The 12,954-nt window shown below is 29.6% G+C and overlaps 2 protein-coding genes across 4 annotated transcripts in view; one reads left to right on the top strand and one right to left on the bottom strand.

Annotated features, from left to right (window-relative positions):
* Window positions 1-602: 602 nt before the first annotated feature.
* On the top strand, window positions 603-5,771 carry cyc (basic helix-loop-helix ARNT-like protein cyc). The gene is made up of 11 exons (XM_070645529.1): window positions 603-1,030; window positions 1,103-1,258; window positions 3,265-3,327; window positions 3,387-3,665; window positions 3,719-3,813; window positions 3,872-3,943; window positions 4,005-4,684; window positions 4,739-4,862; window positions 4,919-5,230; window positions 5,289-5,375; window positions 5,436-5,771. The coding sequence occupies exons 2-11, from the start codon at window positions 1,125-1,127 to the stop codon at window positions 5,477-5,479; spliced, it is 1,890 nt and encodes a 629-aa protein (XP_070501630.1). The 5' UTR covers window positions 603-1,030; window positions 1,103-1,124; the 3' UTR covers window positions 5,480-5,771.
* A 2,175-nt stretch (window positions 5,772-7,946) lies between these two features.
* The window catches only part of ftz-f1 (ftz transcription factor 1), a 39,668-nt gene continuing 34,660 nt past the window's right edge, over window positions 7,947-12,954 (bottom strand). For 2 of the 3 annotated variants that reach the window (XM_070645400.1, XM_070645399.1), the window contains exon 8: window positions 7,947-12,889. In XM_070645400.1, the coding sequence (XP_070501501.1) occupies window positions 12,743-12,889 (147 nt within the window). In that variant the 3' untranslated portion in view covers window positions 7,947-12,742. The remainder of the gene's footprint in view (window positions 12,890-12,954) is intronic. The other variant, XR_011544776.1, reaches the window with a different exon arrangement.

The following is a 12,954-nucleotide window of genomic DNA, read 5'->3' as shown; positions in this document are numbered from 1 at the left end:
ATTGTTAATTAAAATCGCGACATTAAATCCCTTTAATAATTCGTTGCATAACAATATCCAACAAAGAGAAGGAATATATCTGTGATCCACCTTCTCCAATCATTTCATTTCCATTTGATTACGTAAAAAAAGAGAGAGAACCACCCCTCATTGCATGTGAAAAAACTTGTTGCGTTGTATGAAAAATCCTAGTCGGTTTTCACAAGTCATTTAGCATTAAAGAGAAATAAAGAGAGGAGAAAATCTCACAGCAGTTCACATCATAAACATTTGTTGAATGAAAATCAAATGCATGCGCAAAACGGCCCAACCATTTGGATTTCCTATGTTAAAATATCGTTTATGTTCATGTTGTGTTCCTTCAAATTGCTCATCACGCACATGAAGTATGCTGTTGCTGATGTAAATAAGTAGGAGAATGATGAGAATGTAGCCGATCTTTTTATACAAAATTATTCAAGAAATTCAGAATCTCAAATGAAATGGAAATCATTGGGCAACAACAATATTATTGATGATATCAAGTTGAGTCTTTCGGGAAAAAAATATATAAATTAGAATGTCACAATTACAAATTGTGTTAGTTGCGTTTGATCCTCTATCGTTAGTGGTCGGTCGGGTAGAAGTGGAAGAAAATTATTCTAGTTAATTTAATTAAAAGAAATTTGTGATTTTTTTTATGAGTTTAGCTGAGAAAAATTAATTAAATTAATAGAAAAGGACATGAGTGGAAAGTTTAATTCCAAAAAAAGTCATGGAAATATTCAAGAAAATTAATTTTTTGATTTAAATCTACAGATCTGCCCTATTCACGTTTATTGTCTGTATCGGATGATGAAAAAGAGTTTGTGACATTGGAAGAGTTTAAAACTCATCATTTAGCGGACCTTGGTGAAGCGAAAACTAACGAACAGGATCCAAATCAACATCAATATTTGACTGATCAACAACATATTCTAGTTCCGAATCAGCAGGATGAACAAGAGCAAGGATACAACGTCTATTACGATTTAAACACACAAAAATCAAAGTAAAATCATTTCAAAAATTTTTTGGGTTTGACACTCGAATAATTTTTTATCAAATATCCCCATACATGCAGTATAACAAGTTTATATCAAGACATGACAATTGGAAATAATTTCATGCGATCAGATACAAGTACTAATCTAATGGATTCCTCAGGCTCTGGGAATATGGACAATATGCAGTACGATCAATACAATAAGGGATCGAGGAAGCGGAAATTCTCGTTTTCGTAAGTATTACTTTGATATTAGAACATTGAGGTTAGATTGAACACATTTTAAGAAAAGACTCTTTTGTGAACTCGTTGGTTAAATTAAATCCTTATAGTCTTGGAAATCTAGTGCTACTTGATATTTGTGTAATTGTAAGGAAACAGGGCAAATGAGCTTATAGTGATTTATCCATCTCTTAAGACTAGATAATCTATTCCGAGATGTGACGCAATTTGATTCCAATATGATTACAACTTTGGTGATTATGCAACACTCTTAGGGTAGTGGATGGGGAATAAAAAAGAAGATTTTTTGTGTTACGTAATAAGTGAATGTTAGGAACCATCAGGCAGATATAGTAAAAAAGACATTAATCCCATCAATTGGTACTGTCAGGTGCCGTCTATTAAAAACCAATTGTTCAAACAAACAATTTAGTTTTTTATTTCCAAGACGTATATCCTAATAAGTCTCATTATCTGGGAAGAAAACAATAAATTTTAATTTAGTTGACATTTTTGGCGGGATTTTGGGAATTCAGGATTACATCTGTTTGATGCCTATAATTCAACGTCAAGCAAATCATTTTCAGCTCTACTTTGAACCTAATTTGAAAATTATGCTAATGCCAAGTAAATTACGTAATAATTAATATTCAAATCATATTAAAAAGGTTTCTTTTTAATAAATATTGCAATTTTCTATCAACGTAATAAGTTCAAGAGCTTAAGTACAAACTTGCAAATCAGATTACATGACATACTTTGCGATTATTCTGAACAACGATTGTTTAATCAATCCTTTATGACCCGTACCAAGAGAATCAACTTACATGATTTTGTATATTTCACTAAAAATAGGTTGAAGCTACAGATGCTTCCTTGATGAAATTTTCATAACAATAACATCAAAAGAAATCTTACAAGAATTGAAACAAAAGTGTGAAAATTTTCTTAATAGCCGAAAGGGTTGAAATCATTTCTAAAGAGTTAAACGTCAGAGAAGCCTTACTCAGTTCCAAAGATCTTAAGAAAATTTCTTATCGAAATCTAAAGTAAATTACAATACATCAACATCGTTTCGCAACTCTTTGTAAATTAAATTTCAATTTAAAATTACATCTCGCATGTTCAACAAGATATTCAGACGAAAAAGCTGACAAAAGGCATTACAAAGTATTCAATTATTTACATTTCTCTGCAAGGTAAATGACACCTTGTAGATATGTGAATGCTCTTACATTTTAATTATTTTTTAAGATAATAATGATTCACGAAGGAGTCAAGAAACCATAACAGCTTCATGTTTATTATGATGACGAGAAATTGATGAATAAATAGCAATAAACTCAAATCTGACGATAAACCGGAAATTTTTCAGTCAATATTTAACTAAAGTTCAAGAAACTTTTGTATTTTGAGCAGGTTTTGGTTATTAACTGAATTTTATTAAAGTACTTACGGCTAGTCTTGCTCAATTCGATTCAAAATGATGTTCCGTAAAGGATTTAATCCATATTTGAATATAAATTTGCATTAAGAAACTAGAAACGTTATACAAATTCGATAAAAACTTTGAAAAATCAAAGAATACTAGATATTTAAAACTAATTTTGTTGAGAAAAATTCAACTGTCGTTTAATATTTAAATTATATTGAAAACTACAGTTAGTTGATTTTCCCCTTTTATAGTTGTAGACCCCTTCGTATGAATATTTTAGTCTGATTTAGAATTTCAAAGAATAAACATTGCATTTATTAAATCCGAAAAGAAGTTCTTCTTATTAAACTTATTTATAAATTCGTCAATTGGTTTGACGTTATTTAAATTCTATACGTAATCAAAAAATCCTAACATTAGATACGATTGAATAAGATTCAGTCTTATTATAAATAACTTATCTCATTTTCTAGGAAATCTATTCTATCAAATAATTAGACATCTTCAACCTCATACCATACTTTATATTAAAATGCAAAACACTTCCAGAACATTTCAATAAATATTTTCATTCTTTTTCCAGGGAAGTTAGCGATATCGAGGAGGATGATGCGAAGTCAATTAGAACAACAGACGATAACAAAAAGTTAGTTCTTTTATTATTTTTATAAAACTATCATAATTAAAAGTTTTAATTCCCAAAAGAGCAAATCATTCTGAAATTGAGAAGCGACGAAGGGATAAGATGAATAACTTTATCTCTGAATTGTCTGCCATGATTCCAATGTGCCATGCGATGTCAAGAAAGTTAGATAAACTGACTGTATTGAGAATGGCAGTGCAGCATTTGAAGACTATTCGAGGTGCTGTGCATTCTTATACAGCTGATTTTAAGCCAAGCTTTTTGTCAGATCAGGAACTTAAAATGCTGATTTTACAAGCTGCAGAAGGTTTCTTATTTGTCGTTGGATGTGACAGGGGAAGGTATGTAGCAGCATTTACCTTAATGTCCTTAAAGACAATCGTCTTATTTCCAGAATCCTTTATGTTTCCGAATCTGTTTCCGAAATCCTCAATTATACACAAGGCGAGCTGTTAGGTCAAAGCTGGTTTGACATTCTGCATCCAAAAGGTGACAATTTACAATCCATAACATTTAAAATTCTAATGATACATTTAAAAACCTTCAGACATAGCAAAAGTTAAGGAACAGCTGAGCTCGTCTGACTTAAGTCCACGTGAGAGACTAATTGATGCAAAAAGTAAGAAACATGATGAATAATTGTCTGTAAATTCCTCTGACTATTTTTGATAAATTTTTAGCGATGCTTCCTGTAAAACATTCCGATGTTCCAGCAGTAACTCGATCATTTTTTCCCGGCGCAAGACGTTCATTTTTCTGTCGCATGAAATGCAAATCATCAGTACAGGTGAAGGAGGAGACAGACACAAATAATGCATCTACATGCCATCGTCGTAATAAAAAGCAAATGGCTGATAAAAAGTTTGTAACAATTCAGAGTATTGGATATTTAAAGTCATGGGCGCCAGCAAAAATTGGCATTGAGTCATCAGAACAAGAATCTGAGACGGAAGGCGAATGTTTATCACTTTCATGTCTTGTTGCGGTCGGAAGATTAATAGACTATAATAATGATGGATTTTGCAAGAATATGAAGCCAAATGTTACAAATAATAGCAACAGGGGAAATCCAGTCTTGCGAAATGTCCAATTTATATCACGGCATGCAAATGACGGAAAGTTTCTATTTGTTGATCAACGAGCCACATTAGTATTGGGTTTTTTACCCCAAGAGTTACTTGGTACGAGCATGTATGAATATTTTAATCATCGCGATATTGCAGCACTAGCTGAATCTCATAAAATTGCATTAACTACTTCGGAGAAAGTCACAACGCCGATCTATGGAATGCGGACAAAGGATAATGGCTTTATTAATGTTCAAAGTGAATGGAAGTCTTTTAAAAATCCTTGGACAAGGGTAAGTTACTTAATAAGCTTAGAGATGATTTATGAATATCGTTCAATTTTCCAGGACATTGAGTTTCTCATCGCAAAAAACAACGTCATTCTCTCCGACTTGCGCAATTATGAGAATGGCAATCAAAGTAGGAACAATGACAATAATGAGAACAATAATTATGATTTTTTGAATCAAAGTAAGTCTTTCCATTTTCTGATGATTATCTATGTCACTAAAACCCTTAATTTACAGCAAACGGACGAGAAATGACACGAATGATCAATACACACATCGAAGCTAGTAAAATTGGTCGACAAATAGCCGAACAAGTGTTAGACTATCAAAGACGATTGGGTGATGCTTCACCAGACTCTAGTAGTTCCGATCCTGATCCAACATTGGCACAAACTATTTCATTAGTGACTGAAAGTCATCAAGCAGCTACAATGAGTATGGATAATTCATCAGTATCATCTGAAATGCCAACAAGATTGAATGGAACTTACTCGAATTTTTCGACCTACAATCACTCGAGAACAAGTTCAGCTTTAAATCTAGAAAATGGTAAGGAATAAATAATTTGCTGACGTCAATTGACATTAATTTAAATGTATCATTTTAGGAACCAGTGAAGTTTCAACTGTGGATGGCAATGATGACGCTTCAATGGCTGTTTTGATGAATTTATTAGAAGCTGATGCTGGTTTAGGTAAATATTCAGTGGATATACTATATTTAACTTATTGATGACTTTATTAATACTCAACAGGAGGAAACATCGACTTCTCTGGTCTTCCATGGCCCCTCCCATAATTTTAAGGAACTATAGCAGCTAACGATGATTCAATTCTATTTCGAACAAATAATGACGATCAAAAAATTACATACATAATAGATGTTGAACTGTTTATTCGGTATGAAGCATAATAAATATTTTTAATAGGAAATTGGACCTCAAATTGAATTCCTTCAACACATTCCTTAAGACGAATAGTTTACACACCAAAGTGTCTGGTTAAATCGTCTATAAATATTATTACCAATAATTGTTAGATTCGATGTTATTATTTTTTTAGATGTATATTATTGATATAAAAATGGAATTTATAAGGAATAACTAGTGTGGTTGTTGATTTTACTAGGTTTTGATTTGAGATATGGAAGTGATTAATTTTCTTTGTCTTTTGAGGTATTAACAGGTTCTTGAGGAATCATATAATAAATAATGGCAATACACAGTATCAGGGGGCTTTCACTTATTACGCAACCCCTTTTTCGGGAGATTTGGGGAAGAGATAGCTTTGAGATTTTGTTGACTCAAACAATGGAGATACACATCAAAGAAGATGAAAGTTTTCCGGAATAGCATAAATCGGTTAATTGATCAAAAACTCGGCCCCAGTCGATGTGACTCGTGTTTGGTGCCAGATTCAGTGCCCGATTTTGAATCGATTAACTGACTTGCGCTATTCGGTTTGTTATCGAAGATGAGGAGGACGGGAAGTTTCAATGAGTCAATATTTCACGTCACATAATTAGTGAACGTCTCCATACAGCATTAATGATTTTATCTCGAATATGACGCACGATTTAATATTTTGATAGCTTAGGTAAGACGAAATATGTAGGTAGAAATGAATTTGAGATTTGCGACAATAATTGATGTGGAATGGATCCTAGTTGAAGTTATAATCCAAAATTTTTTGTATGTCAATATTTGTAATGTTGACGTTGAATTACATAATAGGAATGATTGGAGATCATTTTGGCTGTTTGAGATCCTGTATTCTAAAAAACATAACCCGGAAAGTATGTAGCGTAGAAATGACATAAAACCCGATCTTAGGTTGAATTGACTCTAGCCTAAAGCCAGATTCATCGAATCTGACTTCGCGCATGAGTCACACTGACTTTCAGTCGGATTTTTGGTTATTTAAACTAGTGTACCTTCCAGGTAAGGGTAAGTGGATAAGTTGAGTAAGGCAAAACACAGATTCCATTTTGAATTTATCATTTATTTTTATTTTTTTCCGAAAATATATTTGTTATTAGTTTTTCCAGTTAATAGTTCATCAAACATAATTGAGTTTTTTCTCTTTTTGCATACATCGATTTATGCAATATTTTTTTTTTATTAACATCTATTTTTTTAAATCATTATTCCTTTCATCAAATATATCATCATCATAAATTCAGCTTGTCCTTTTGAAAGTTACTCTCATTTTTTTGTGAATTGAACACTTGTACATACCGACAATGTAATATAATATAATTATATATAATAGCTTTTCATCTTCTACACAATATCCAACGATTTTTTTTATAAATTATAAAATATATCTTTATATGAGTGAGTGTGAGACAGTGCAAAAATTAATTATATTTTGTTTTTTATTCCTTAATACATTCTCATCCTCCATCATATTTTGTGTCAGCAGATATCGATGCATTTCTTATAAAAATATTCTCCTTTTTTTGACTTATTTTTCATTTTTTGTAATATCTTTTTTTCATACTCATTCACATGCTTTTTGTACTTTACAGATTCATAGATGTTTTCTATTATGGATTTCATTGCCATTCTCTAACATTTATTATTAAATTCATAACAAAACACAAAAAAGTTTAAGAATTTTTGAGTGAAAATAAAGCTCCATTTTTTCTAATAATATAACACTGATCAATAGCTTGATTGATGATATTTCGATCGTAAATTCATAATTTTAGACTAGGCGTTTTGCTGCTGTTTGTGATTATTAAGGTACCTGTCTGGACGAATCATATGGAAATCCTATTGTCTGTCTCTAACAGACAATGAACATACTCATCTAAATGAGCGGACTCATGAGTATACTCAATCAATACAATTGACCATACTTAAGAGGATGCTTCGTACAGTAAATCCCCGTACAATTTTGCAATCTATACAAAAAAATTTCAGAGACCCCCTCTCTCCCTCAAAGAATTTCTGGTTATCCCACTAGATCGACTCTCGAAAAGGGAATTAAAGGTTCGAAGCCTTGTCTTTGAAGTCTCTAAATTAGATTTAATAACATGTTCGTAGACTTTTTTGTTAAGATTAGCACTAACCCTCCCAAACTAGAGACAACTTTAGTCCTTCAATTATGCATACAAATACAATTTTGAAGTCAGTGGTACAAAAAGTTGGAAATTTCCAATCAGCATGATATGAACCTCAATTGATCTGTACGACTGATGTAAGCCTGTAGTTCATTATAACACGATAAAGGATTAGACTCACTTATTGCGTACAGAGGGAACTATGGGGGATATGCTGAGCTTGCTATCCATTTTTAAAAAAATGTCATTTTTTCCTGTAACGGCTCCTTTCGAATTTTGTATTAAAAATTATGATAAAGTAAACAATATTAAAAATTAATTAAACGAAGATTATTGCAGATTTTGCAATATTAAAAATAATAAAATCTTGAAAAAAAATAAGTAAAAAATCATAAAAATCATAATAAAAACCAATAAAGGGATTTTTTTTTCAATTTTTATTTCACTTTTTTTTTAATTAATAAAACTGAACATTTTTCAAATTATATAATGAAACTAAATATCAATCATTAATAAAAATTATAATTCAATATACATATATTCTCGTATGCCTAAGAAAAAAATTAAAATTAATGAAAACAATTGGTAGGTACCTTTCATAATATTTTCATGTTTTCTCCTCTTTTTGAACTTCCACGCGGACATGAAAGTGATTCTTTTATGTTTTTTATGTGCCTTGTCTAATTGGTTTTATTTTTTTAATCATATTTTTTTTCTATCGTTCTTTTTCTTTAATTATTTATATTTAAAATGTGAAATATTAATAACTTTTTTGTATTATTTTCTTCATATTTTTTTTCTTCTATTGAAAGCTTTTAGCACCTTAATTTTCAACTCAAGAACTATTAGAATTTTTTTTTAATAAATATGAAATAAAATTTTCTCCAAATCAATTTTTAACAACATTTTTAATATACCATAATGTATCCCAACTTTCAATTCTTATATTTTAACAATCCGCCACCATATTAAAAAATCATAAAAAATTAAGATCAACAAAAAAAAATCCAGTTTTGAAGTTTATTTCAAGCAATTTTAAAATTTTTTTAAACTGAACTTTTCTCTTTTTTTGTGTCTAAATTTTGCATTTCGGTTTCGTATGATCCTAACTTATTTTTACGTATATTACACTTTTAATTTTAAATATAGTTTTATTTTTCATTTTATTTACAAGAATCTGTGTGTGTTGTGTTGTGTTAATTTAAAATACAAAAAAAAAAATCTTTAAGTAAGTAAAATTAAGAGAAAAACTAAAGTTAAATTTTATCTTTTTTTTTTGATAGAAATAGACACATATATTCTCTCATTGTATGGTAGAAAGAAGAAAATGATATGGAATGTATGTTCTTTTTGTGTGTTATTCTTTAAATAGAATATTTGCAGCAATAAGTAGTAATAGGAGATGTGAGAAGAACCAAATAAAGTAAATTTAAATTACAGTATCTTGACATTATCGGGGGACGGTTCTTTAGTTTTTAACATAAAATAAATCGTGCAAAAACTCAAATAAATTTTATACTTTTCATACTTGCTTTTGAGATGCAAAAGGGATGCTCAATAGGTGGTTACTTAGTTTAGCTGAATTGTTTGCTGAATTCAACTAAACGCATTGAATTGGCTAAGCTTGCTGAATTCAGCTGAACTTATTGAATAAGCTAAACTTATTGAATGAGCTGAATTCAGTCAAAATTGTTAAATTGACTGCACTCAGCTTAACTTGCTGAATTCAGCTAAACTTATTGGATGAACTGAATTCAGCTAAATTTATTGAATAAGTTGAATTCAGCTAAAATTCTTAAATGAGCCAAAATTAGTCCAAATTTTTAAATTATTTGAATTCACTTCAACTAGCTGAATTCAGCGTTAGTTTGCTGAATCAGCAGATTATGTATGAGCATCCCATTTGCATCCCAAGAGCCTTTTTCTCTTTGATAAAGGTAACAATAACAAAAGATGTTTTCTTTAATAATTCATATATAGATTCATCCTTTTGGTTAGGCCAAAAGGCTTTTTTCATTTTTAAATACATCACATTAATTATTTCATATTACTCATTCAATTAAATTGATTCATAATAATGAACACAAAGTTTTTTTTTTCTCTTTTTAATATAATATATTATCATATGTATATGACGAAATAAAGGTACTCTTTCATTTTTTGTTTTTGTTGTATTCCATTTCTTTTTTAAAAACTTAATAATTATTATATAATTATTTATGATACATGTCTAAAATTTTGTTTGTTAAAAAAGATTTATAAAGAAATAAAACACATTTTTTATGTGAAGAATTAACTTGATTCATAAAAATTATCATAACGATCGGCAAAATCTGTACAATTGGACTAACAGAAATTGAGGATGTGTTCATCTACAGTCATAAGATCTAATCATGAATATAGTGAACATAAAAAAGGTATCCTCATAGCATGTTAGACATAGAAACAAAATTTGACTCTAAATGATGTCAAAAATGTGAATTTTGTGATGTGATTTGATGGTTGAGTATCAGCATGTGCCTTGATTCACATCTATAGGAACCAAGTGTCACGTGTCAGAAAAACTCATGAATAAATTCATAATCAAATAAGGCCTACCAATTTTGTATCCCATTTTCCTTAAATGAAAATGGATTTCATAATATTTTATGTTGCTTGATATTCGAAATGGAGCAACGACTAATGTCTCTAGTTCTTTGACGATTTTAAAGTTATTTTTATAAATATTAATTCAACGTTATCGCGTGTACTAAAATGTTCGTTAGATTTTTACACATTTATGATAATTTTATGTATTAACAATGAAAGCGAAGCATCATCAAAAGTTGCCAATTTATGCCAATTTTCGTATTCGCTTCTACGTGCAGTTTTTAGATAGATTTTGTCACTTTTTTTATAAACAATAAATAAATAATACATTTCTTTTTAAGTATTTGATTCATTATAAAAATTGATTCATTTTCCAATTGCGTTAAAGTGTGTACTTTCATATTGGTCTTGAAAATATTAATCAATATTAGGTTTTTCACGAATTTTTAATAGAAATTTTCAATTTTCTAATTCTTTTTGCTTATATTTTCGTTGATTTTTAATGCGAATTTAACAGAAATTGCTGAGTAAACTTTGATTTTCTCTGGGTGTAACCAAAGTAATCCAAAATTTACTCAACAAAGTCATCTAAAACATACAAAATTGGTAAGCCTTACAATAGTTACAAGGAGACATCTAGTATAAATTTCAGACATTACTGATTAGTGTGCCAAAATTTTGCAATTCTTCAAATATGCAGGTTCAACATTTTCTTTTTAAATTTAACTTATAGAAATAAGCATTTTATGCCCAAAATCCCAAAAGAATTAACAAAAATTCTAGGAGATAAAGTAAAAAGGAAAATAAATTTGTTAATTAAAATAAATTGGAAAATTATTAAAAAGAAAAGAAAAAAAAGTTTCTGTGAAATTTACAACATAAATAATTCTTAAAGACATCGTCGTCGTCTTGGTGTTTCGTTCAATTCAATTTCTCATTCATTCATGAAAGAATTTTTCAATTTTTACTTGTTACTGAGTGCTTTACAAAGAATTTAAGAACAAAATTTATTAAAGGTAATCTATTTTTGGTGTGTTTTTCATACTTCCAGTCTATTCTGATTTTTGTTGTTATTATCTTTGACTTGATTATTAATCTTTGTGTTTTCATTTAGGAAAATTGCGTCCATTAATATGCTTTGCCCTACATTTTCTTACTAGGACACGCCTTTACTGCCAAGAAGGTCAAGGTGAAAATGACACAGACAAATCTAAAAGATTTCTGTCTTGATTTGTAATATCTAGAGCTACTAGATCGATATGACATGGAATCTTTGGATTTTTATAGCCTGTGGACTAACAAAATGCAATGATTCATGACTAACTCTAGACACTTTAGCTCCCAAATAATTCGGGTATTAATTTCCTCGGCAGTATAGTGGTGAGTATCACCTTAGTCACATAGCCAACAGCATGCACAAAAACCAGAACAGCTCACGAAATTCACACCTGGTAACATATTTTTCTTTGTGTGTGGTCACTATTAATCTGCATTTTGTATCTATCTTGTAATTTTTAATTGAACCTGCTTAGAATTTCTCATAAATTCCATTCCATTTTATTGCACTGACATTAAAAATTTTGAATCTCTTTCGGATTGGCTTGTGGATTAAACAAAATTATATCATTTGTATTAAAATCATTTGTGGTAATTGGTAACACTGTTTTAATAATTTGCTTTCATATTTCTTCTTCTTAATTCCAAAAAGCTACTTTGAGATCGTAACAATAATAAATAAAGATATGTCCACATAACATGTTGGACGTGTTTTTTTTTTATATATTTTTTGGATGCTTGGGATAATCGCCTGCATTTTTCGTTAAACAAAACAATTTCTTTTACTTCCATACTCAACTCTTTTTTTGTATGGAAAAACATTGTTTTTTTCTATTTTGTGTAGATTTTTCTCTTCAAATAACTTGTGTGAGTGTGTAAATAGTGGTATGTTATACATTTCTTTTAAAAATTATTTAATTAGGCATTGCGTAAGTAGACAGATTTATTTTTTCATTAAATTTAGATTCCTAAAAAGATTTGATACGGATGGGTGTGTGACGCATGTTCAATTCTTTCATTTATATATCCTAAAAATCCTTTAAATTTTAAAGTTTTAATCGCTAGCCTACAATGCGAAGGAGTAGTTGGATAGATGGAAAGAAAGAAGGAAAAGAAAAATTTACAAATAGAAGCTACATGTCCAACAAAATTTAATAAGATTTTTACCTTATCATGCCTCATCACAGAATCAGCAAATCAAATCCTCTCAATATCTTTAGTTTTTTTTTTTTGAATTTTTTTTAATAATTTTTTCTTTACACACATATTGGAAATGTGTTATTATGAAATAAACATTTTCATCATTAATTTACGCATTTTTTTTTCTCATGTGTTTTCTTTAAAATTAAATTATTTTCGTTTAGCATGAAGCATCTCCATTAATAATGTTTGTGACGGTGCACTACCAGCACAATGCTTGATGTAAAGATGTTCTTCACCACGCACTGCTATAGCATGAATTTCAGGTATAATACTGAGCAATTTACTGAACTTATCCTGTAAATGAAATATTATGTCATTAATTATTTTTCTGTCATGTAATATGTAAATATGATATTGTC

This window comes from Chironomus tepperi, unplaced genomic scaffold, assembly GCF_022539635.2.
Source record: "Chironomus tepperi strain 1889 unplaced genomic scaffold, CSIRO-AGI_Ctep_v1 contig_354, whole genome shotgun sequence".
NCBI classification, from domain to species: domain Eukaryota; kingdom Metazoa; phylum Arthropoda; class Insecta; order Diptera; family Chironomidae; genus Chironomus; species Chironomus tepperi.
Note: the sequence above shows the minus strand (reverse complement) of the source record. Positions and strands in the feature narration are given on the sequence as shown.